This window comes from Bidens hawaiensis, unplaced genomic scaffold (genome assembly GCF_021521415.1).
Source record: "Bidens hawaiensis isolate Kalapana, Puna unplaced genomic scaffold, B.hawaiensis_p1.1 tig00014475_1, whole genome shotgun sequence".
In the NCBI taxonomy this organism is placed as follows: Eukaryota; Viridiplantae; Streptophyta; class Magnoliopsida; order Asterales; family Asteraceae; genus Bidens; species Bidens hawaiensis.
Window position 1 is genome coordinate 279,658 of NW_027492262.1, and position 26,553 is coordinate 306,210.

General features: G+C 34.2%; 3 protein-coding genes across 3 annotated transcripts; all 3 read left to right on the top strand.

The window, feature by feature from the left end:
* The first annotated feature begins 799 nt into the window (after positions 1-799).
* LOC143546873 (calcineurin B-like protein 9) lies at positions 800-3,701 on the top strand. The gene is made up of 7 exons (XM_077038432.1): positions 800-935; positions 1,034-1,116; positions 1,226-1,285; positions 2,376-2,484; positions 2,576-2,628; positions 2,762-2,842; positions 3,684-3,701. The coding sequence occupies exons 1-7, from the start codon at positions 857-859 to the stop codon at positions 3,699-3,701; spliced, it is 483 nt and encodes a 160-aa protein (XP_076894547.1). The 5' UTR covers positions 800-856.
* Positions 3,702-6,066: 2,365 nt separating this feature from the next.
* LOC143546894 (NAD-capped RNA hydrolase DXO1-like) lies at positions 6,067-10,706 on the top strand. Its single transcript, XM_077038451.1, has 13 exons — positions 6,067-6,486; positions 7,923-8,173; positions 8,448-8,513; positions 8,607-8,685; positions 8,783-8,862; positions 8,939-8,962; positions 9,103-9,227; positions 9,298-9,514; positions 9,587-9,640; positions 9,748-9,794; positions 9,932-10,016; positions 10,205-10,268; positions 10,341-10,706. Exons 1-13 carry the CDS (start codon positions 6,069-6,071, stop codon positions 10,442-10,444), a joined length of 1,614 nt encoding a protein of 537 aa, XP_076894566.1. The 5' UTR covers positions 6,067-6,068; the 3' UTR covers positions 10,445-10,706.
* A 1,287-nt stretch (positions 10,707-11,993) lies between these two features.
* On the top strand, positions 11,994-14,522 carry LOC143546895 (uncharacterized). The gene is made up of 2 exons (XM_077038452.1): positions 11,994-12,141; positions 13,785-14,522. The coding sequence occupies exons 1-2, from the start codon at positions 12,003-12,005 to the stop codon at positions 14,489-14,491; spliced, it is 846 nt and encodes a 281-aa protein (XP_076894567.1). The 5' UTR covers positions 11,994-12,002; the 3' UTR covers positions 14,492-14,522.
* Positions 14,523-26,553: the final 12,031 nt, after the last annotated feature.

Sequence of the window (26,553 nt, forward strand, 5' to 3'; positions counted from 1 at the left end):
ACATCTTAATTATCAATTTTTAATGTTCAATGTTAGTGATTTAAGTCTTAATCAGTTCCTACTTGCTACGATTCTTAGTGTTTTGCAAGTTGCAAAAGGTTAATTTGTTGATGGCAGGAGAGTATACTGAATTATTGGCATTAAATTGCTATATATATGAATTTTAAATGATATTAAAATTACCGATATCCCACCGATATCTCAAAGATCGGTCCGTGACCGATATCCGATATTTTTCCGCATCAACTGCTTATATTTTATATGATTATATTGTGTAAAAGTAAGTTAACTGTTGGAATTTGATAGGTTATAGTTTGTAACTGTGCATATGTAGGGTTGTGTTTGGAAATACATGGAAAGGATGCTAACTATTAAGTTTATGCAATTAGCTTTGGTAATCATGTTTTGTATTATTGTATCTCTTATCAAACCTGTGTTTCACACCTCTTCGTATCTGTATAATCGCTCGGTATACATTCTATTAAATTCTACTTTGTACAATTGAAAGTTGAGATAAGTATACACGTACTTTTTTATGTTAGTTGGTGAATTGCTGTGATTACTTGATTTGGAAGTGAATTGGCTGTTTATAGCAGGATTTTTGTTCGATTTGCAAATGAATTTGGTCTGTTACATTGAATTGTGTGTGTTCTGGTGTAATTTTATGCTCAGGCGTTGATTTGTGAAGCTGTTAGGGTTTCTTACTTCTTAGATCTAGGGATTTTGATTTGATTATTGTGTGAAAGTAAGTTAACTGTTGGATTAATCGACTGGTTTGTGCTTACAATTGTGGCAGTTAAGTTTGTGATGGTTTTGACGATTCTGGTCCTGTAATGCCCTTTGTGATTGTCTCTAAATGGGCTGCTTTAATTCTACTGTAAGAAAACCGGTTCCTGGGCATGAGAATCCGATTGCTCTTGCTTCTCAAACAGCATGTAAGATGATTTCCTTTTTATTTATCATGCCGTTATTGTTGCATGGTTCTATCCATCTATGGAAATAAATTTTGCTAATGTTAGCTTTTGTATCTCAGTTAGTGTCAGTGAAGTTGAAGCTCTGTTTGAGCTATTTAAGAGCATAAGCAGTTCTGTAATTTATGATGGATTAATTAATAAGGTACTCCATGTGCTTGTTAGTATTTTGTTTCTCTCTATTTGTAAAACAAATTATCTGGTCAATATGTTAGGTGACAATACTATTCTTTTAATGTCTTTACCTTTAACAGGAAGAATTCCAACTAGCTTTATTCAAAAACAGAAAGAAAGAGAATCTTTTTGCGAACAGGGTATGCTGCTCCCCTCTTTCATTTTCCGTCATGTAATCTGATAACTTTCTATTTTTCAATAATAGTTGTCTGTTACCGCATTTTTAGAGCACTTATTTACTTGTTTTTCATTACGTAAGTACGTAACAACCTCCTAATACCAATAATTAGGCAAGAGTCCCTGTAACAGAGTGAAATCTATTTGGTGAATTTAAATATAAAACTTTACTTGTTAAGATTTCTACTTGCATGTGTAACACATTTCATCATTAAAAAGTATTTTCCTGATATGGCGATATATGCATTCTATGCTGTCTACTATCTTGATAGAATTATAATTAATGTATTTTTTTTTAGTCATAAAGAGCACAATTAAGGAAGACCGATACTTTTTGTTTGATTACCAAAAACACACTTTCAATGATTGAATATGCATGTTTGTGCTTTTAGTTTTGTCATTAATATTATTTTTAACCTAGTTTATGCCAAACTATTATATTATTCGATATATTTGGATACCGCTACAACTATTATTTAAGCTAGATACTTATTGTTAGTTATACTTATACCATATATTCTTCTTTTTTATGAGTTTCGTCTCCAATTCTTATCACATCAAGTGCACATGTCTGATTACCTATAACAACATCATTTCTTCCCTCCATGGAAATCACATACAAATAATGAGAATGATTAATAACTAAAAACGTTAATTTTCCAGGCTAATCCTTTATCTGGTACATAGTCATCATAAACTAAAATACCTTACCTTTTTCAATTATTCTTTTTCTAGTGCATAATCATAACAACTAAATGCCTTACTTTTCCTTCTTTTGGTATATAATCATTTATAAAAATAAGTTCGAGAAACAAATTTTTATGCTTTCTTGTAGAGGAGCATCTAAGTTTGGGTGCTAAAAAGCATCTAAAGGTGAAAACGAATAAATGCACCCTATGAGATTCCATATATGTTGTGTTTATAGAGTTCACTTTTTTTTTAAATACAATAGCACCAAATTGGATTCAGGATCTTATATATAATCTGATTGAAAAGAACAGTGCTTTCATGTTTGTTGTACATTTCCTAAAGTTTCAAAACTTCCATGTGCAGATATTTGATCTTTTCGATGTAAAGCATAAGGGGGTTATTGATTTCGGTGACTTTGTTAGAGCACTTAATGTTTTTCATCCTAATGCCCCTCAGGAAGACAAAATTAGCTGTAAGTTCAACACTATAGTCAAACTGAAATTACATAAGTGCCCATGAATATTATCTTATTGCTTATAATATAATTTCATGCTGTGTTTCAGTTTGTTTCAAGCTTTATGATATGGATGGAACTGGATTCATAGAGCGTCACGAGGTATGTTTATCACAAGTTACTTTCAGTTTTCAATGAAAACATTAGCTACAAATTGTAGTAACTAACTATGTAAATATGGTGTATTATTTTTTGTTATCAATCATAACATCTTCATTATGCATACATTTTGCAGGTTAAACAAATGTTAATCGCACTTTTATGTGAGTCTGAGCTGAAGCTAGCTGATGAAACCATCGAAGTAATACTTGATAAGGTAATCCACTTCTGCCCTTTTGTAAGATTCACACAATTTTCTTTTTTCCCACTTATTGGTTGCTATTTAAGCGAGTGATAATTATTACTCGTCAAGGAGACATATTTTTGGAAATGTTAATATTTTGCCAGAAACCGAACTATAATAAGGCTATATAAGCACAAGTACAATTGTATACATTACTAGATTTGAATGATTAACTTTATAACAGAAACATGATTTAAAATTCCGTTTTTGTTTGAACATACGTTTTCAGAAGCGGATGTAGACCAAGACGGGAAGATAGACAAATCAGAGTGGCACAATTTTGTCACCCATAACCCTTCCTTGCTCAAGATAATGACTCTTCCATATCTAAGGTAATATTATATCGAATAATATCATGATTGTTGACTAGATTTAGTAGGAGAGAAAGAGAGAGAACCAGTTATGCGGGTATATAACCGTCTTATATAGCAATACCTACATGTGTTATTGTGTTTATATATTAACGAAGAATGTGCTACTGATGAGATGATGTGAAATACAGGGATATCACAACTTTCCCAAGTTTTGTGTTCAATTCCGAAGTCGAAGAGATTGCTACATGATGAGAATGGATTGTGAAATAGTGTTTTGTTGATTGGTCATGTTTTTTAAATCGGTTGATGTGTTTAAGATTGAGTGGAATTGGTTGTGCCTTATGCTAAGCCCAGTTTTGGTTTGGCTTTCATGAGGAGCCTCAACATTAGGATTTATGATGCTCAGAATGATATATTTTTTTTCTTCTTATTGCTAAGTATTATCAAATCATGATCAACTTTTTAGAATATGTTGGCTTGATATGATTTCAATTGTTTAGATGTTATGTCATGATTGATCGAAGAACGATACTGTGTACATGGAGTTGGATCATATATATCATGTTATACTTTTATGATAGAATCTACGGAGAATCATGTTAAAAGCATAATTTTATGATAGGATCTACGGAGAATCATATATTTTTACAGATAACTTTTGCCAAGTATAATTTTACGCAGAGCTTTAACTATGATACATAAGCTTCTCTCTCTTGCAATATTTAGTGAAAACCATATACAGCTATACAAGTGCGTATTTAGTCTAGTACTTGAAACTGGTAATGCTGATTACTATAATAATGTCTTTTGAGTGCGGTAGAAGGATTTTGGATGCAATGGTTGCAAGCTGTTGACAAGACGGTGTAGTATGTAAAGTTGAACCGCTAGCTGGAGGGTATTTGCGTAATTAAAACTTTTTACAACAGTGAATCTTAAAAATTGCCGCACTTTTGAAATCAACATTGTATCAAAACTCATAATAAAAACAAATTAAAACATAAATTTGGATGCACTATTAAAATCAACATTGTGTAAACTCATTATAAAAAAACAAATTAAAACTTGGGAGTTAGGCGCACCGTTGAAGTACATCTTATACAACATTGCAATGAGTTAAACACGGTGTTTAATATAGAAAGGTACACTTGAAAAAAATTCCATTTTTAAATATAACAAGACTAATATGAAATAAAACATGATTAAAGTTATATATATTATGATACACGAGCATCACATGTCTGGTTTGGAGATGTGATTCCTTCTTGTGCTATTTGGAGTTTTCATGGATAACCTTCGATGTGTAATTACTTTCAGATTAACGTAATTTTGGTGGTACTTCAAAATCTTTAATTAGACAAGACAATGGTTTCCAGAACGAGTACGAAAATCTCTCTAAAAATCTTACCTTAATTTATATCAACTCAACATCTCAAACCTGACCAGAAATTTTTCTTTATATATGGGTTTAACCAGTGCAGCATCGCAACACTTCATGAAACGACATGACAATTGCTATAATAACCGCCATAATTACCAACGTTAATAATCTTTTGTTACCGTCACTTTATTTAGTTTTGCTATCGAGGAACAAAATTGTTACAAACCTTCAGTTCTACCTCCACAAAGTCGATACACATACAAATCCTCATTTACCACCGAATGTCTTTTTTATGCCAAAGTCAATGTTCATACCTCATACTCATCATTAAATTCAAGCAACTTCCAACGCATAACAAAACACATTAGTATTTAGGCCTTAATTAAATTACGAACACAAGCCCAAAGACTAGTCACGTGCCACCACACTTCTCAAAACACAAACAAAATCAAATCACCCCAAACTAACACAAACAAAACCCAGCAAAGATCCATTAACACACAATCTTTTATGAAACGACATCACACTTTGCGGTAATTACTGTCATCCACTAATTATCTTTTGTTACCAAATAGCAAATTTAATACAAACCCTCATTTACACCGAAATCAAACTTGACATCAATGATCAAAAATTCATACCAACCATTAAATTCAATCAACTTTCAGCAACTTTACAATTTCGAAGCAACTTCCAACGCATAACAAACCAGCCTGTGAATGTTTTAGGCCTCAAACTAGGGGTGAGCAGAAAACTGAACCGAAACCGAATTTAACCGAAAAAACCGAACCGAAGCATTAACCGACGATTAATTTTTTGTATTTTGGAAAAACCGAATTTTCGGTTTCGGTTCGGTTTTCCATTTTTAAAAACCGAACCGAACAGATTGATGATGATGATGAAGATTAGGACTAAACTTTTAGTTTTTTTATTAAAAACTTTGCTAAATTTTAAATTCTACTACTTTAACAACTCTTTATTCGTATTTTCCAAGTAACACGTATCTATTTTTGGTTTTTGTATTTAATATATATGTGGTGCTCAAATACATTTTTACAAGCTTAAAGTCATCATATTCATTTTTAAAAGTTTTTCAATGTCTATACATAATTGGAAAAAAAAACCGACTATAACCGAACCGAAACCGAAAAATATCGAAAAACCGAAACCGAACGATTAAAAAAACCGAGGACTTCGGTTTTGGTTTTACCTAAAAACTAAGCAAGGATCTATCCATGCTCGGTCCTAAAAAGTGACTGAGAAACAAATTGATTCAAGAGTTTTGTGTGTTGATGGATTAACACACGTTACGTAAAAATCGAACCGAACCGAACCGAACCGAAGCATGCTCACTCTAAACTAACACATAAGCCCAAGGACTAGTCACGTGGGCATCACGTGCCACCACACTTCTCAAAAATCAAAATCAAATCACCCCCAAATTAGGACACAAACAAAACAAAACAAAACCCAGCAAGGATCGATCACACACAAAACCCTTGAATCAATGGATTACTCAGAGCAAGAAGTCGATTTATTCGGCGACTTAGAATTCGAAAACGAAGACAATATCAACAACACCCACAAAAACAACAACAACAGCCAGCAATCCACCTCATCCTCCACGTCAGCGTCCTCGTCATCATCCTCTTCTGGGTCTTCGTCCAATCGGAGCAGTGGCAGCGGCAGTGGGTCTGGTGGGGCCCACGGTGAAGAAGAAGAAGAAGAAGAGGAAGAAGATGAAGATGATAATGGTGAAGTTAGGTCAAGTGGGTATAATAGCAATTATAATAATATTAATATTAATAATCAAAGTTATGTTGAGGAGGATGATTATAATATTGTGGAAGAAGATAAAGATTTGTTTGGGGATGATAATGAAGAGTATCTTAAAACCCCTATTTCTAGCCCTTTTCCTGTTCCTGGTAATTTTTTTATTTTTTATTTTTGTTAAAGTTTTGATTTTTATAGCATTTAAAGATGAATTAATATTAGCTTGAATTGTGAGCATTTCAAATTATAAAAAAACATTGATTTTCTTGATAGTTGCACTGAATTTGTTGTTGGAATGCTGACATAATATTAGGGGTGTTCTTCGGGTTTCGGTTTTTCGGGTTGGGTTAATCGGGCTATATGTAAAACCCCTATTTCCATCCCTGGTAATAATAATTCTCTCCTTTTTTTTTTCTAAATTAAAGTTTTGATTTTTGTAGCATTTAAAGATGAATTAGTATTAGTACTAGCTTGAATCGTAAGCAATTCAATGAAAAACATTGATTTTCTTGATACTTGAACTGAATTGTTTTTGGAATGCTGACCTAATATTAGGGGTGTATGTTCTTCAGGTTTTGGTCTTTCGGGTTTGGTTAATTGTGCTATATGTTAAAACCCCAATTTTTAGCCCTTTTCCTGTTCCTGGTAATTGAATTAATTCTCTCTTTTTTTAATTTTTTTATTAAAGTTTTGATTTTTATAGCATTTGCAACAACAATCATACCCAATAAAATCTTTTAAATTAAAATTTTGATTTTTATACCATTTAAAGATGAAATAATACTAATATTAGCTTGAATTGTAAGCATTTTAATAAAAAAAACACTGAATTTCTTGATATTTGAACTGAATTGTTGTTGGAATGCCGACCTAATATTAGCGGTGTTCGGGTTTCGGTTTTTTCGTGTCTGGTTTTTCGGGTTTCGGCTTTTTCGGGTTTTGAGTATCTAAGAGAAAAACAACTTGGTTAACAGAAAAACAACTTAGATTTATAATATTGTCGAAGAAGATAAAGATTTGTTTGGGTATGTTAATGAAGAGAATGTTAAAACCCTAAATTTTAACCCTTTTCCTGTTCCTGGTAATTTTCATTAATTCTCTCTCTTTTTTTTATATTTTTCTATTAAAGTTTTGAAGGTTTTTTATAGCATCTGATAATGAAATAATATTAGCTTGAATTGTAAGCATTTCGATAAAAAAACATTGAATATCTTGCTATTTGACCCAATTTTAGTTCATGTGTATCATATAGTGGTTTGTTATATGCTGCATTTATATGTACATGACATATATTAGTATACCAATTTGTGTGATCTTTTTCAAAATTATTCGAGTTTACAGTTTTGCCCTAACTGCCATCACGGACCACAAACAAAAACCTTTGATTTTAATGATACTTGAACTGAAGTGTTGTTGCAATTCTTTAATAATATTAAAGTTTGTGTTTTGACCTAATATTATTATATCAGGTCATCAGGTGTATTATCTAGTGATTTGTTGTATGCTGTATTTATATTTACATATCATATTTGATATATTTATATCCCAGTTTATTTGATTTTTCTTTTGAAATTATTTGAATTTACAGTTTTGCCCCAACCGCCACCACGGAACACAAACAACAATCCGGGCAGGGGTGGTTTTGGCGGGCGGGGTCGTTGGCAAAACGAGAGAGGTGGAGCTGGCATTCTTCCTAGGCCTGGCCCGATGCCACAGAGGCAGAATTTCGGTTACGGGTCAAAGCTTTATGCTCCTCGTAATGATGAGCGGTTTGTTTCTGAACTTAAGTTTTCAAAGAGTGAAGAAACGTTATCAAGAAAGTGCATAGCATTTCAAGAGGTAATATCTTTGTTTGGATACATGTATTGTCCATTTAACCCTTCAGAGTGTTAACCAAATGAGTTTACATGAACTGTGATGTCTGATTAAAGTGTTCACCATTTATCTATTATTAGCTACTAGCATCATAATCACAGATAGAGACAATAGTTGCATAAGTTAACTAGCATATTTCCCACATTTTTTTTGGCTTTTTGTTTCATATTATGTTTAAAGTTTATATATCTTTTTCGTTTGAGCACGTTTAACTTTCTTTTTGGATGGTGACATGTAGCCATCTGAACTTGCTTGCTATAGTCGTGTGGAAGGTGGAGAAGTTTACTTTGATGATAGTAGTTTGGTGAGCATTTTTTTACGTTTCATTAATTTATAATTTTATGTACTTTTAATTTACATAATATATTCAAGCATTTTACATGTTCTACATTATCAGCGGCTTTTTAAGCGACTTATTACAGAAGATATTGGGGCAGATTTGAACCAAGGTTTTGATACCTTTATTGAGAAGAAAGGTACATTTTATCTTTGTAATTGTAAATAAGTATATACAAAACAGACACTTTTTTACACAAAATAATCTATTTTAATAATTTGATACTTTTGTACCAGATTTGGGTTCTCAGGGCTTTGGTGATCTTCTATCTTGCATACGAAGCAAAAATATCCCGTTACAGAATATGCACTTTGTGGTGAATTTTTTTCCCCTTTCTGTTTCGCATTATGTTTCAGACTCTTAAGCTAATTACTTTGTTTTTTTTATTACAGACTTACAGAAACAATCTCAATAAGGTAACTTCTTGTCTTTATATATATATATATATATATGGCTTAGAGAGTTCTATGAACCTAATTAGAAACCTAATATAGTGAGCATTTAGATAAATATAAAATGGCTTTATGAGCTTATTTATCACATTGTTTAATGGCAGATTATGGCCACTGCTTATTTGAGGAATGAACCTTGGGAAATGGGTGTGCATAAAAGAAAAGGCGTTGTGTATCTTGATGTACATAAATTGCCCGAAAGACCAAGAAGCGAACGTGATCGTCGAATGTATGATACTTATTTAAGTTCATATCTGTTTGTTTAATAATATGGGCATTAAATTTGATGTTGGATTTAGGTGTTACTGGGGATATTGCTTTGAGACACTTGCTACTGAAGACCCAACAAGAGACGATGGAGAAGGCATACATCATGTTGATGCTAATGTTGAATATTGTGCCGTAATTAAAACTAAATTAGGTGCACATCGTATATTAATGGGCGCTGAAATGGACTGCTGTGATTCCACTGATGACGGAAGGAGATTTTATGTAGAATTAAAAACAAGTCGTGAGGTACATCATATTGCTAAATATCAAATTTGTACCAAAAGCTGAAATTTTGCAAATACGTTGATGTTTTTGCAGTTGGATTATCACACCGAGGAAAGATTTGAGAGGGAGAAGTTGCTCAAGTTTTGGGTATTTTCGTTCTTCTAACTCTACAACATTATATATGTTTCGCGCAGTCATTTGTTATTAGTGGTTTGCTAATACATTACATATGTTTCATACTTATTGCATTACAGATTCAGTCTTTTCTTGCTGGCGTTCCTTATATCGTCATTGGCTATAGGTATACATTATGCTCATATAAAACTATATTCAGCTTAAATTTTCTGCAAGGATGTTTCGTGGTTAAACTATTTCATGCGAGATTTGAATGGTTATGTATTTTTGAAATAGTTGCTAAAACCTTTTATTGTCGTGTAGGGATGATGCTGGCCGGCTTGTGCGTACCGAGAGATTAAGAACCAAAGATATAACTCACAGAGTAAAAATGAAAAATTACTGGCAGGTATGCATTTATTGATATATAGTTATATACCCTCCACCTCTGCATCTAGATGTCCGTTAACGGGCCTGGGCCTGGCCCTAAGACTGGTTCTAGGCTTGAAAGCCCAGTTTGTCTTTGGTCTGTTCTAGCCTTCTAGGACCAAATGTCGAGTTATTTCAAAGTGTTATGATTTCAATATTAATAAACAGGGAGGAGTTTGTTTAGCATTTGCTGATGAGGTTTTATGTTGGCTTTATGGCACCGTTAAAGAGAGTAAGATCTCGTTATATTTTATAATTTTATTCTTTTCATGGAGTTTTTTAAAGCTATTGTTTGGTATTGCAGACGAAGACTATATATTGCAGTTCGCTGCACCGTTCACTCGTTTGGAGCTTTTACAGGCAAATTCTTGCCCACAAGAAGTAACCGATCATGTTCTGCAACTGTGAGTTCTATAAGTATTATAAAGGTTTGGAATTTTTTTCGTGGACAAATAGGAGCAAGGTACAACTTTTAATGCACGATCTTCAAGTTATGATTTGACAATGTAAAAAGTGTTTACCTAAATTAAGGATTTTGTTGGAATCGTATGCAACTGTTTTGTCGTATATCATTAGGGTGGAAATAACTATGGATCGAAGAATGCCCTGAAGCCAAAAATGGCTGTTTCGAGTTCTGGGCATGCCGATTTTTTAGCAGGTTTGATAGATACGTGTAGATTAACGGCTTATGGAGATTTGAATATTCAACATTTTTAATGTACTTGTAATCATCATCATCATCATCATCGTACTCAGTATATCCCATCAATAGCAATGCTATGGTAGGGTCTGAGGAGGGTAACATGTAGACAGCCTTACCTCTATCCCATAGGGATAGAGAGGCTGCTTCCGGTGAGACCCCCGGCTCGATAGTAGTTTTGCATCAAGCCTTGGACATAAGGCACATAGCACTCAATCATCGGGACACCGGCTGATCGGTGCATGTGCCCTTGTCTTTCGGCTATCAACGCCACCACATGATGCCTGATTAACCTTCCGCCACTTTTAACGTTATTTTCACGAGATTAGTAAAATAACGTCAAAATTAGTGCAATTTTACTTTTGCCCACCCGAGGGTTCACACATATATACATTATATGCGCGCACCGCAAGTAGGGTGTTTTAATGTACTTGTAATGGTGAATCTAATACATGTTCCTACGGTTTCTGCTAGTATATGACTCATTGAATTGTTTGCATTTTGACTCATATAATTGTGTGATTTTTACTGGCTAGATGTGGATATGATTTTAATTATAGGATTAATATAATGTATATCAATGCTAAGTTAATAAATATCATATATATGTCCCTGCAAAACTCCAACTATGGATCGAAGAATGCCTTGCGACTTGTCTTTTATCAAATTTAACTTCCGAAACTATCATCAACTTATTAAGGTTATTCATGGTTATCCCAAAAAGAATGTGTTCTTCAAATTGGACTTTTAGAACACCTTCGATACTTTGAGTAGGGTCATATAAGAAAAAGACGTGCCGTTTAAACAAAACGAAAGGAAAAAAAATATAAAGTCATTTGAAATACATATATAAAAGTACTCGGATTTTATAGTTTTATGCACGAGTTTTCAAGACGTGCAATTGATCCGTTACATCTTCAATGACTTTTGTAAAGAACTCTTGTGGGTTCAATCGTTAAAAAAGATTCGGTGGGTTTGAAATTTTTGCATTAGACTAGTAATAGTGGGGCGGTGTCCCTGCCACTAACGGAACAAGGAGATTAAGGGTGTGTGTTAGGTACAAATCTAACCAATCATATTCAACCTTCGCACATGTTAAATAGAAAACAAAGAATTATATAATAAAAGTTTTGTTTAGTTATTGATTCAAGGTGTTGGTTAGCATATGATCATATTTACGGTTGACCTCACCAACACCAATCAATGCTTATAGCCGGTAATGGTATGGCTTAAAATCATCGCACAAGAGACAACGTGTTGTTGTCAATGGAATCGATGACTGAACGATTGTCTCATCTGGAGAACCTGTACTTCCCTAGGGCTCAGCAGTCATCCGCTGTTGAACCCTCACAGCGTAAATCCATTCTTCAGGACCTATACTCACGCGACCTCCCTCTTTTCCTAGGTACCCACCCTTGTTTTTATTTTTTACTTATTATTATTTTTTTTGCAAATTCTTTAGCCCCCTAATTTATCTCGGTACCATTAATATTGGCTATATTGATCCCACCATGTTTTAAGTAACTCTGAATTATCAATTTTTAGTATTTTCATCAGTTCCTACGATTGTTAGTGGTAGGAGGAGAGTTAAATTGCTATGCATATATGATAATTACAAAAAGTAAGGGGTTGTTTGGCAATCTAGTGCTGACTCAATAACATATTAAGAGGTAGTCTCTAAAACTTTACCATTTAGAGGCTCCATGAGCCATGCAACCAAACGGACTCTGCCTTTGACCGATTCAGAGGTAGTCTCCTAATGGAATCACACCTTTACTCAACTAAATAGCTCCATAGCCCAAGGCGCATGGAAACCAAAAGTGTTTAAATGCAAATGGGTACAATATGTGTTGGTCGTCAAGACACACTTTCTTGTGTTTGGGCATTTTGCATGAAGCAGCTTTTAACGCAACCTGACTCGCTGTGGAAACATAACTGCAATTGCGTTTTGTTCTAACTTGCTTTCTAAAGTATAGTATACAATTGAGTATATATTGCATGAACTTGATGCTTGTCATTTTGATTTTAAATAGGACTTCAATTTGATTATGTCATTTAGTTTTGAAAGAGTGCTGAAAAATTAGGAATTTGAAGCTATAGAAATTCATGGCAGTATATTGAAATTCATAAGTTGTAGGCTTTTAACCCTTAATAATATGGCAAATAAATATAGCCACTGATTCTGCAACTAGAATTTTATATTCAGTCACAGGCAGGATTGAAATTCAACAATGAACCGCTATTAGGTTTAAGATTTAAAATCAAAAATGGGCAACCACTATTAGGTTTTAGATTTAAAATCAAAAATGGGCAAAGGATACTGTGGTTGTTTAGTATTGTAAGACTTGCATAATTTGGTTTGATTTTGTTTATGTACTGTTCTAAGAGTATCCAGTCAACATCTTCTTGTTTTTTTGACTGGCTTATGCAGTTTGATTTATCTAAATTATCTAATAGAACATCTATATGATCAACAGAAATATTGTGATAATTTTGCTTTAATAAGTGGTGTTGTTGAACTCGCTAGGCACTAGTCACGCGGTGGGGTACCGACTGACTAATAGGGATTAATCGGATTGGAATTTTATTATTTTATATGTGATTTTTCAATCTTATGAATCGGATTGGATTAATAAGTATAATTTTTTAAATACCTCAAAGATTTTGATCAATTTTGACTGATTTTGAAGGATATTGGTTGATTTGGACCGGCTTGTTGTTTCGGTTAGGTGAAATCGAATCAGTAGCATACCGGTTAGTGATTAACCGCCAATTTTTACAATTAAGAACATGAGGGTGAGATATTAAGCACCTCTATCACAATACACATTACTTTCAAAATTCATCTGGAATTAAGTTAGAAAGAAAAGAGGTGTTTGACATTGACATTCTTCCAAAAAGAATTGCAGATACCCAAACACAACAAATAATAATAATAATCACTCTTCTAATGACTGAAGAAGAGTACATAACCATTTTTTTATTTTTTTCAACAAGCTCTTATATTTTCTAGTATTCATTTATGCTAATAGTCAAATACGCATCCAGAACGCTACGGATCACTACTAACATTGGAGGAGCTTAAAGAATTTGATGCAGTAAGTGACAATTATGAAATCAACTGGCATCTAAACCATCTCCGAACCTTAATCAACCCAACATCCGAGGACTTGAAGTCAAGGTCCGCAAAGGTTAAGAACCGAAGGCGTGCATTCATGGATAAATTAATGTATGATGGGAAATTCTTCTCCGAGGATTCAATGAGGGACCGAGAACCCTACTTGCACCACGAGTTTGTTGGCAAATTTCAAGACCAAACCGGAAGACAAATGTCTCGGCCTGGTGAACGGTGGTCCGAGACATTGTTGAGGCGGGCCGAGGAAGCGGTTTTAGTGGATAAGATTAGGCGGGAACAGCAGAGATTGGGTGTCGATGAGCGGGAATGGGTCGGGAATGAACCGCAACAAGAAGAAGAGGAGGAAGAGGAAGAAGAAGAAGAAGACGTGGAAGGCGGGAACAATAAGGGTAATTTGGTAAATGAACATTCGGGGTCGGTGGCGGCTGCTAGTTTATCGGTTGATGAGATGCAGGATCGAATGGAGCAGTTTACGCATGTGATGCAACAGAAGTTTCTTGCGGGCGAAGATCATCAGCATTTCGACTACTCGAGTATTGATGATGATGTGACATTGGATGATCATTGGGTAAAGGAAGCTACTTATGATGCTGAAGAGAAGTATTTTGCTGATGTTTGAAATGTTTTAAGTTAAGGTTTTTAGTGGTGTGTTTGTGATGATATGATATTATTATTGTGACTGTAATTACTTTTCATCCTTGCCAAGTTTTTTTTAGTTTGTAGTGAACTTTTTGTAAAAGTAATTTTTTTTAACACCTTGGTAAGTTGGTATAATCTTACTACAAACCATTTGGTATATAAAGCACCTTATGTTACAATACAAAAGAGAGTATTTTGGATATATTTAGTTTATAACAAAATTTACATTGAAGGTAGAAAAAAATTGAATAAACTGTATATTTAATTTTTTTTAAAGTTATATATTATATATAGCGGCAAGTTTGTGTACCAATGAAGCTTAACGTAAAAAGCATTCAAAGGCCTTTGGCGTCGTAATTACGTATGGAGGATAATTAGTACGCAACACATATTAGTGATTATGTAATAAGTAACTAAATTACATATAGAATTTAAAAATTACGCAACGTGTAGAAGTAGTCAGCGTAACATAAAAGTAAGCGACTTGAAAAAATCAAGCAGCCTATGTTAATAATCACACAACCTATATTCGATCTTTTGTAGGCTTTGCACGTTAAGAGTCATTTGTAATTTTGCAACAACTTCGCATTAAACCGAATAAAAAATTAGAAAATGGTGTTAATCTTTTTCTGAATGTGCAAGATACTTTTAAGATATTTCTTGAATCAAGAATTTTTTTATGACCTATACTTTTTAAACTAGTAGATGAGGGATTCGAATAATCGAATCTGGATTGTGAATTTGTGATGGTGGTTGAGATTTTATTACTTACCCTTTATTTCAAATTTAAATTATATCATATCAGTATTTCATATGCATATCATTATTGTCTAAGTTTAATCATATTGCAAATTAACATAGAATACTTGGTGGTGGATCATAAAAATTGAAAAATCAGCTGTAATGTTAAATAGAACTCTTGTATTTATTTTATAACTAAAGTTTAAAACGTTAATTATATATTATTAAAAAAATGCTGAACTATGCCATTAGATGCTACTCTGTCTATAGCTTCAATAACTTTTTGGAGACAAAAAGATATGAATGTTATAAATTTTAATCATTTTTGATAAAAAGTGTTGTTGATGGTTCATTGGTCAAACAAACTTTAGATCATTCTCACTTTCTTTCCAATATGGATGGTGTATAACCATGTAAAATTTATGTCTTTTAGATAATTTTTTTTTAAAATCTAGTCGAAAATTGAATACGATATATTGTTAGTTTACTGTTTTAGCCAGTTTAGCGAACATAAAAACCGAACTAGTTTTCTTTGAGTTTTATACTTTCATCGTCATGAAGTTGATTATTTATGCTATTTTTCTAAATTATTGTGTATACTTGATATTTAATCATATAGCTTATTTAGTAGGCTTTTGCAGTTTTACACACATGAATAAAGTTGATTGTGCGTGGCAATGGCGTGAGTAGACGATGGTAGGGGACAATAAATGGTGATCGGTGGTGGATGGCAAGCAACAATGATGGTGGACGACAACTAGTGCCCGTAGTGGTCGTAAGTGGCCAGTGTTAGAGAGGCAACGACGAGTGCAGATACACCAGCACGGATTTTATTTACGCCCTAAATTCCTAACATTTTGTTAAGGGGTTGGGTGCAACACACATACACTGGCATAGATTTTGTCTTGTTATAATTTTATTCTTTGTAGTTTAAGGATGTGTTAAAAAAATAAAACTTGTTAGTAGTTTGTTATTTAAAGAAATATGTAAACTTTATGGAAGTGAAAAGGAAGAGGATATCTACTCAGCCTTGATGTAGAAGGATGATAGAAAAGCCATTCCAATATGCCTCTCACTTGTCTACTTCATCAAAACATTCCCATTTTTACATCACTTTTTCATTCATTGCATATCAATTATTAATATTGCATTGCCTTTTCAAATATAAAGAAACAAATGTTTTAAAACATTAATTAATATAATAAGAAAATAAATGAAGACATATTTCTTAACTTTTTCTACATTAATTCACGTAGTTATGCCAGAGAAAGATCGCGTTGTAACCATGGTGTGCACAATCCCGTCGTTATGCGTCTACATTTTTAGCATGTATCTTTTCTTACAGAGCCTTTCAATTTTTTATTTTTCTTATATATCGTAATGGATGAGTCCATCGGTTATAATCAAAGAAAAAAAAGTAAGAATAGGTTTTCCAAAAAAAAAAAGTATTTTTCTTTATTTTTTTTCTTTTTTTCATGTATTTTGAACTTCAAATTTCTTGATTCCCATACATATAATCAACTTCTTCTTCTTCTTTCATTTTGTCGAGCTCGTTCAGCTTATCACTAAAAGTAGGTGGCGGTATTCTGCCTATATAGTAGACGCATGTAACTAATAATAAAATACTAAAGATATCAGCCATCTTTTTTTTTAATTCTAACTTTTTAAATTATGACACAGGGTATTTATTAGATTGAATGTAGTTCCGAATAGATCGATTCTGCCGTAACCAAACTAAAGCAATCCAATCCATTTCATGAATAAAATGTGACCAATTATCCAACCAACAAAACTACATTAATGCATATGGAGATGTATGTTATACATGACCATGTTCTCATATGAATGAGAGCGTATTGTACACCATACCTTCTAATTCGTATTGAATTTTATTATGAATTATGATATCTCATTTAGTCTCCAAGTCCAATCATACTCAAATAACATTTATAACACTAAAATCACCAGAGGTATACACACTAATTGAGAGAACAAAGTCTAATACGTGAAGAAAAGGTAAACAAGCGACAATGCAACTTGCATCACATTGCTAGAAAGTAATCTAACTAAATTATGGTATCTCATTTAGTCTTAACCAAGTCCAATCACACCAAAATGACATTGATAGCGGTGAGATGATCAGCACTACAGTGGCGGATCTAGAATATAATTTTAAGAGTAGCGTAAAATTTTTTTCTACCATACATAAAAAAAATGATGATAATACACAAAGTTAAACATACCAGGTATGTAGAGCCATTACGTCATTTTCTGTTACTTTATCAAATGTTTCTCTTTCGACCGCACAAACAAATTATGTAGCAACCGATAAACAATTAATCATTACATCGGTCACACTATCCAATTAAAGCTGCAGGTTAATAAAAAGTAACATTTGTATCATAGAAACCGACATTGCTTTTTTAAAGTTGACTAACGTTGATATTTACTTTTACTGAAGTATACTTAGAGCATTCACAATCCATCCACTATATTTTGTGAGTGTGGTTTTTATAATATAGGGAGTGGTGTACGGTGTTCTGAGTGGATGAGATAAAAAATGCAGTAAGTTTTCTGTATATTTAAAAAGTTCCTATAGAACTCTATAATTTTTTAATATATTTTGGCAGTGGTTGGGAGTAAAGAAGAGGTAAAAGATAATGATAAAAATATTAAAAAAAAGTATAATTTAATTAAAAATTAAAAAGAAAATTTAATAATTTTTAATATAATTTTGGATTTACAAACAGAAGAAGAGATGGAAATGCTCTTACTCCCATTCTTCTATTTTGAAATGTTAAAAGTATACCTTCTCCATTGTCATTGGCAGTACGAGAGAGATTTCACTTAAAGGGTCATAAGTCACAACATAAAATATTTTTATATTATAAGTGAACCTTAAAAAATGCGTATAGTTAGGTAATAGTCTTAATTCTTATGCAAATAGCTTGGCTTGAATTCTTTTTACCATAATGTGGCAATGATACCTTAATTGTATATTTTTATAAAAGGATAGAAACAAATTTAGGAAAATTCAAGTAAATTTAAATGCATCTACAAATAGTAAATTTTTTTACATATTGTTATCATACCCATTTTGGTGAAATGGTAAGATGGTTACACCATGTTATCAATCATTTTTCTCATTTTCTATCACTCATCACCTATGTGCCAACTCAACTTTCTCTTTATCGTTTAACCTCATCACTCAACCATTGTTAATATGACCCATACCCCATAGCCTTAGAGTGTACAATAGGAGAACAAAAGTTTAACCAATGTAGAATGTAACATTTAGTCGTTAAAAAGAATTATATATATACACATATATATATATATATATATATTTAAAAATACAAATTTTTTAGAAAAAATCAAATGAATTTAGTGAAACCAAATGAAAATAAATTAGTGTAATTTAATTAAATAAAGTAAATGTTAAGTTGAGTCAGTACTAATCAACTTTCTTATTTTTAACAAAACGAACATAAAACAAATTTCTTGTTCCTATAAAAGTGAACATAAATAAATCCTATAAATAAAATTATAGATATGCCAAAAGCCTTGTAGTGTTGTAGGTATTGTGTGGCTTACATTAAATCAACGTAAATAAAAACTAAAACAAAACATTACCTTTTTATCTTCTTCTTCACCAAACTTCAATGACCAGCATTTCAAGGTAAAATTCACCTCCGATCACCGGAAAATGTTGCAAAACATTATCTTTGTTTTTCTTTTCTTGTTTGAGTTGCTCTCCTTGATCTCAGGGGTGACATAATATAATTCCAGGGGTAACAAAACACATAAAACATAAGAAAAATTAAAAATTTACCACTACGCCGGAAAAGTTGAGGGGTAGCGCTACCCCTGCCTTTGCAACACTATACATACTTATTGAAAATACGTGAAGAAATAGTAAATAAGCGACAATGCGATCTTCATCACATTGCCAGAAAGTACACAAATCATTACTTTGATTCTATATTTCAAACATGGCTATGAGTATTTTATTTCATGTCTAATAATACATCAAATGGCAAGATAACAAAATATTTCATTTCTTGAGGTGTGATTTCTTAAATATGTTGGTGTTAGTGAGGCCCCATATGACTATAATTGGTGACCAAAACCATGTGTTGAGGCTTCTTCTACCCAAGTATGTTTTGCCTCTTCTTCAGAAGACTACATAAATTAATGCCCCATAAAACATGGCTTTTTTTTAAGCTCAATATTCATTCAACCACAAAAACACCTGGTACTTGGTACTGAGGTAGTGGGGTATTGTACTTTCAAAGAGAATTCTAACAACAAATCATGAAACTTTTATCATAATTTTCATAAACATGGAGGCAGGGGCGGATCTACGCTTATCGTTGTGAGTTTACGGGAACCCACTGAGTTTCGAATTTTTAATAGAATGCCTATATAAAACATGAGAGTGAACCCATATAAAAATTGATTAGTGAACCCATACATAGAGTTAAACTATGGTGAAGTGGTAAATACTTTGCTTTGTAACCTAGAGGTCTCTAGGTCAATTCTCATTTGCAACACCTATTTTATTTTGTTATTAATAAATGCTAAAAATTATTTAGGTTTTAACTTTTTACCACCAGCAGCTTAGAATCGTAAATCACAACACAGCAACCACGTAAATTCTATTTTGACCTTGGTTGAACCTTATTTTGCCAATTGCTTCCTACGCTTTCCTATGTTATGGTAATTGTTTCCTTATTCATATTTTGTTGTCATCTACCTTCAAATGTTTTAACTTTGACTTCAACTATAAGAGCATTGACTACTTTTATCCAGTAAATTATTTGAATTTGCATTTTATTTATGATGCTAACTCCCCATAACCACAATACCTTAAAGAAAATATTTACAAGGAAAGAGCTAAGAGAACTTATTGGTTTTGTTGTTTCGAGCATATATATTTGATGGGGAAAATGAATGCGGTGCTGTTAGACGTCCAAGCTTACATGTGAAACCCATCAAAACTACTTAGTTTTGATTAAAGGTTTTCTAAAATTCCTCATTTAACTAACGTAGTTATCCCTTTAGTTCTTTCCCTTCAACTCTTACTCCATTAGGGGGCTTTGGAAATGGGCTTGGACCCGGGTATCAATTCATGATGGTGAATCCGCCACCACTTTTGTGGTACTTGTGACATCCGTGGCAAAACCGAGTACACCTTAGTACTTACAAACTCGAATAAGCGTTTAACCGTTTATTGAGTAACGAACAAACGAATAACCAAACGGGTCTGGTTATGGTCCGGATATCCCGGGGTGCCATCTATAAGTGATATACGATCTATGCAAGCTAAAATATTAGTAATATGGCCTTAGTTCGATAGCAAACAAGTTAAACGAAAACATGCTCGTTTAACTACCCGCTATAGACTTAAACGCGAAAGATAGTTACAAACCAAGCATTGTATCATCCGTTAAGCCGAAAACGACTTACCAAACACATATTTGAAATGTTTTAAGCGATCCGTGAAAATATTTTTGATTTTTACAAACATATAGTATGTTTTTATAATTTTAAACAAAAATAGCCGAAAAACACTCGTTTTCGCTCCGTTTGACGCACCCGATAAGTTTTTCGCGCCAAAAACCGAACCCAAAATAAATTTGGACTCGGCATTTCACGTTCGGGCACGTAAATCGAGAAAAGTGGGCCAAATGGGCCCAAAAGGGGACCCAACGAGCCCAGCACGCCAAAGAAGACTTTCCCCCCCCCCCCTTTTATTCTTTCACATTTAAACTAGATCCTTGATATTTTCAGCCTCATTTTCTTCAAAACTCTGGACATAATTGCTGCTCCAGCCAAAAACCTTCAAACCCTAAGGTAAGGGGCTTAAATAAGTAGCTTTTTTACTTGTTTAAACTTGTTTAATACCATAAAAACATGTCTTGGTTACTAAAAATCATTCATAACCGTGTAAAAATCCTAAAAATGGTCCATAAACATGTTTTGATCATACACATGGTAAGGAACCTGTTTTGATAGTTTTTTTGGCCATAAACACGGATTAAAGGGTTGAAACGACGTTTTTACGGTTCAAAAGTTCGTTTTTGTGCACTAGCCGAAACCCTAAGTTAAAGGGCTGTTCTATTGATGAAACTTGCTTGGTTTGTGATATAGGAATTGTACCTAGCTTACTTAGAAGCACAAGAACCTGAAAACTTGATTAAAAGGTCGGAAACGAGCCAAACCCGCTAAGGTAATGCCGAAACACTCGCTTACGGGCTATTTAGGTTAAGGTTGTTATGTACATATTGTTAGGACTTGAAATTTTTCAGGGACATTAGGGAACATATCAATAAGTTCCTGTTCAAATTTGGTAATTTTTCGACCATCCGAGAATATTTGGCGAATTTATTACCAAATTGGGACGTTTATTTGGGAAAAATAGCTAAAATACTTCAAAAATTATGAAATTTTTCTGGGAACTCATATTTGATGTATTTTGATTACATATGAATTTTGAGATCATTTGGAGAAGTCTAAAGGTGTTTTGTACATATGCGTTCGTGCGAATTTTTATAGCCGAATTTGGGCCAAAAAAATATTGAACAAGTTTTTTACATTCTGGAATTGATACAGATTGTTTTGAGACATGATTTGAGTATTCAGGAATTTTTGTGGAATTTTTGGAAATTTTTTGGGGTAAACGGACGATTTTCAGGCGAAATATAGCTGATAAAACGAATTTTTATAAATTAATAAATCAATAAATAAATTCCAGAAATATTTTTATTAAAATCTACATATTTTAATTGATAAGTGGTTAAATTTTCATAATTTAATGATTAACGGTTAATTAATTATGCTAATCTGAATATTAAACAAATTCAGTTTTTATAACAACCGGCAAGTTCGCGGCTAGTGAACCTGCGGGAAAATCAAAACACCAAGAGTGATCAAAAATCATATGTTTGGACTAATTAAGTGAAAACGAACTTTTCTATGAGAAACCTGGACAATCCGAATAGATTGTGCGCGTTTCTTCTTAAATCAAACTGAATAAACGGAAACGGGCCCCGAGGCTAATCCGGTACCCCAGTATGTGATCCTTCTTTATAACTTAATCATTTTATTAACCAATACATTTACCCAAGCTTATTTTCCCATAACTGTTTTCTGAACGCGTAAACGAACAACTTGGCCCAGCTGGGAAAACGGGAATCTGAGCCAAGTTCAGTTTTAAGTATTAGACATTGAACAACATCACAACCTAAGCCTATTGCCACTTTCTGGGCGTTCCAGCTATACCCAGATTAGTTATACAGCCCAGTTTAGTACTGAGATTATAATAATATTAAAATATTAATATTATTATAATATGGACTATAGGGACTAAGTGATAGCAAGGAAAACGAACCCCGAGCTACCCTTGCACTGAGTGCCTACAAAACTGTGAGTTTCATGACCCCACTCTTTAAACTATTTTACGAACTTTTGGGGTGGAAAGCATGTTTATACACGTTATCTATCTGAAAACGGTTCAGGATATAAAATATCTGAACATTTATATATGAAAAGTCCCTGCAAACATAATGATTGACTACGTGCTGATGAAAGATGATTATTATCGTTGATTGATATATTGAGTGGAGTTAATACGAATTGCAAAACATAATGAAATTACACGTGACAGCATGTTTATACAAACACATTATGTAATGTTAAACATAACAAATTTGGGAAACAACATGGTTTGTAATGGCCATGGGGATAACGTGGTCTGTGATGATTATGGGGCTATTGTGGCCGGAAGGGGGGCCACAATAGTAATAAACTAAAGTTGAGTATGACCTATGAGCCAAGTTCTGCTGCAACTTATAAACTAAAGTTGAGTATGGCCTATGAGCCAAGTTCTGCTGAAACTTATAAACTAAAGTTGAGTATGGCCTATGAGCCAAGTTCTGCTGCAACTTATAAACTAAAGTTGAGTATGACCTATGAGCCAAGTTCTGCTGCAACTTATTAAACGAACTAACTTGATTATGACATGAATGTTAAGAAAATAATGTGATTATGCGTATTGTGGGCGGACAGTATTTGGTGATACGTGATAAATACTATATGTGTATATGTGTCTATATACATGCTATGTGATTAGCCGTAGGAAATACTATGTGTAGAATATACTAATTATTTGCGTGTACACTATATAATGTTTGAGTTTACGTGGAATCATTGTGGGTGGAAGGGGGACCACAGTGGTTGATGTTAACGCGGAACCGTTGTGGGCGGAAGGGGGGCCACAGTGGTTGAGCTTATGTGGAACCGTTGTGGGAGGAAGGGGGTCCACAGTGGTTGGTTAAACACGGAAATTGGAAACAGGTAGTACGAACAAACAATTACGATTTTACCGAAATTTCGAATTTATATTATAAACTTACATGTGTGCATATGCACACACAAGGATATGGCTGTACATATTTATACAAACGTAAATATATATTTTTACATACGCGCGTGTAACACCCCGACCAAAGGCGGATTATACATCGGGGCGCCACATATTGTTTCATTACTCGTGACACTATTGGTGTCAATATTTATTAATACACATTTTATCGCGCACGCGCAGCGGGGAAAATAAAGAACATAAATCAAACATAAATCAATATATTATAAATTATAACATTCAAACATCATTAACTTGTCCTGATACATTTTAATTCTAGGTCCAAAAGTAAAAACGTCCTACGTGTCCACAAGCTCCAAAACAGCTACTGCAAACCTGAACATGTGTTAAAATAAACGTCAAACACTTGCGTGTTGGTGAGAGATCAAGTTTAATACAATACATAGATAACAATAAAATCTGCGCGCAACATGTGTATGTCTGGTTTTCAACAAGGGTGTAATCTGATCGGGACCAACTCTAAGAGACAAGACTGCCAGTGCTCACAATTGAGCTCACAAACAAGACTAACTGTGCATGTGTATACAAAAGAGAAAATCATAAACGAATGTTCTCCCGTGTTTATCTAATGGTACCATGAAAACTGCGGAATAGACCGACAAGACGGTTAATGATCCACACATACAAATAAACAGCCAAGTCTACGTCCTCAACACATGGGATACTGCGCGACTAAAGTTCATAAACAGTTTAAGACTCAAGTTTTGTATGAACACATGAACATCCCAAAGCATTTAAAATAAAAAGGGATTAGATACGAGATAACTCACATGATAAACGATGCGGTGAAAGATATGCAAGAATCAACTCTTAAACAAGCAAAGTTAACCTATAATTAAGATTATTGTTTTAACGATCTGTTTTAAGTCTTGATAATAAGTTAGCATAATTAATAAGTAAATTATTATATAATATATATATATTACCGGAAAAGCAGGGCAGAACAGGGAGGAAGACGGAGGCAGAGAGGAAGACGGCAGAGAGAGCAAGGAGCAAGAGAACAGGAGAGATTAAGTGTTTGTGTGTGATGTGTTATGAAAATATTATTATTATTTATAGGAAAACCCTAGGAGATACAAACCCTAGAAAAAGGGGAAAAGATCTCAAAAAGAAAAAGAAAAGATATCAACGGTAAAAAGTTCTGAAAAGTAAAGATATCAAAAGATATGGCAGCTGCAGGGGACAAGATAAAGCTGACAGGGAACAGTAAAAAGCATGGGCGGATCAGATAAAGGTACTGGTCAAGCATGGCAAAAGCAGATCTCAAAAGATTATGTCAGTCACTTTATCTGTCAACCAATGGGGTTGGTGCGCATGCTGCGCCGAAAGTAACTATTCAGACATTAGATGGGTTAGGTCAACGGCTCAAAAGATAAGACAACACAAAAGCAAACGGCTAGATTTAAACAGAAGATACAAGGGTTAAGCGCGGGAAGGCTGAGTGCGCGAGCGCGAAGGCTGGCACAACAATCCTTAGCGCACTGCGGGAAGAATCACATCCTTAGCGTGCTGCGTGAACTAGAATTCTAAGCGCATCGCGGGAAGAACATGCATTCTTAGCGCGCTGCGAGAAGAGTTCTCTTCACGCATCGCAGGAACAAGATGTCTTCACGCAGGCTTCCATGTAAGGAGTCTGGCGCGTGGAGCTGCAGACATCCTTAGGCGGGAAGAACCAAAGGACAAGCAAAGAGTTGAGGGAAACAAGGCTTAAGGGCGGGACGGCGACAAGAGGGAAAAGAAGGCGGAAAGAGAGAAGGAAGAGGGAGGAGACGGCGGAAAGAAAGAGAGAGAAAAAGGCGGGAAGGAAATATATATTTTTATTATTAAAAGTAAAATATAAGTATAAATATTAAATATTAAATCATAAAAGAAAGAGATCGGGTCAGAGAAACGGGTACCTGGGTCGGGTCGGATCAGGGCAGATGTCACAGTCTCCCCTACTTTAAGAAATTTCGTCCCGAAATTTATCTCGAAGTAGGTTGCGCAGAGAACAGGTGCGGGTACTTAATCTTCATTTGATCTTCCCTTTCCCATGTAAACTCGGCTCCGCGCTTGGACTCCCAGCGAACTTTCACGATAGGGATACGACTGCGCTTGGTTTGCTTAACCTCGCGATCCATAATCTCAACAGGCTTCTTGTGACACCCGGTAAATTCCCAATCCTTTAAACCAAGTAATCAACCTAATAATTAGGTGATTGTAAATGATAAGCGCGTGCATTTGTTATGTGCGCCCTGCGCGAGCGCGCCATGTTAGTCAGCGCGTGCAGTTGTTATGTGCAACCTGCGCAAGCGCACCATGTTAAGAACCAGCGTGAGCATATGTTATATGCGCCATGCGTGAATGTTTTGGCTTTATGTTTTCATGTAACTTAACGTTATGTTGTCTATGGGTTGACCATCCCGCATAATGCTAAGGCGGGTGCATCCTACATCGTTTATGCGCGTGCGGAAGGGAACTAACCTCCCCGCATGGCGGGAACGTTGAGAACTAGTTTGAAACTCCAAGATGGAATTGACTTCAACATGACTGATCACTATGTTGAAATACCAAGACCACCTGGAGAATCTACAAATGAAACTCAAATGTCCCTAACTGCGAGAAGGTTACGTATCTACCCGCAGCAAAGAAATGTCCTACACGCAGAAAGCTATGCGCACAAAGTTATACGCGCAGAACACTTAGTCTATTCTCCAGTTATAAGGAGATTACTCCCGCCCGAAAGGAAACAGTAGCGTGTTTCAGAGATTTTCCACTTTTTACTGTACACTGACAAAAGTACCTGAAAAAGCACACTGTAACATGAAAGGTCAACTGTCAGCCACCCTATTCTCACCAACCCCAGACCTGCATGT

Excerpts from the sequence above, each read along its gene's own strand:
- LOC143546873 (XM_077038432.1), top strand. The coding sequence starts at position 857 with ATGGGCTGCTTTAATTCTACTGTAAGAAAACCGGTTCCTGGGCATGAG. Across the intron at positions 936-1,033 it reads TCTTGCTTCTCAAACAGCAT|TTAGTGTCAGTGAAGTTGAA; the intron begins GTAAGATGATTT and ends TTTGTATCTCAG. Across the intron at positions 1,286-2,375 it reads AGAATCTTTTTGCGAACAGG|ATATTTGATCTTTTCGATGT; the intron begins GTATGCTGCTCC and ends TTCCATGTGCAG.
- LOC143546894 (XM_077038451.1), top strand. The coding sequence starts at position 6,069 with ATGGATTACTCAGAGCAAGAAGTCGATTTATTCGGCGACTTAGAATTC. Across the intron at positions 9,515-9,586 it reads AATTAAAAACAAGTCGTGAG|TTGGATTATCACACCGAGGA; the intron begins GTACATCATATT and ends ATGTTTTTGCAG. Across the intron at positions 10,017-10,204 it reads AAATGAAAAATTACTGGCAG|GGAGGAGTTTGTTTAGCATT; the intron begins GTATGCATTTAT and ends ATTAATAAACAG.
- LOC143546895 (XM_077038452.1), top strand. The coding sequence starts at position 12,003 with ATGGAATCGATGACTGAACGATTGTCTCATCTGGAGAACCTGTACTTC. Across the intron at positions 12,142-13,784 it reads CGACCTCCCTCTTTTCCTAG|AACGCTACGGATCACTACTA; the intron begins GTACCCACCCTT and ends ATACGCATCCAG.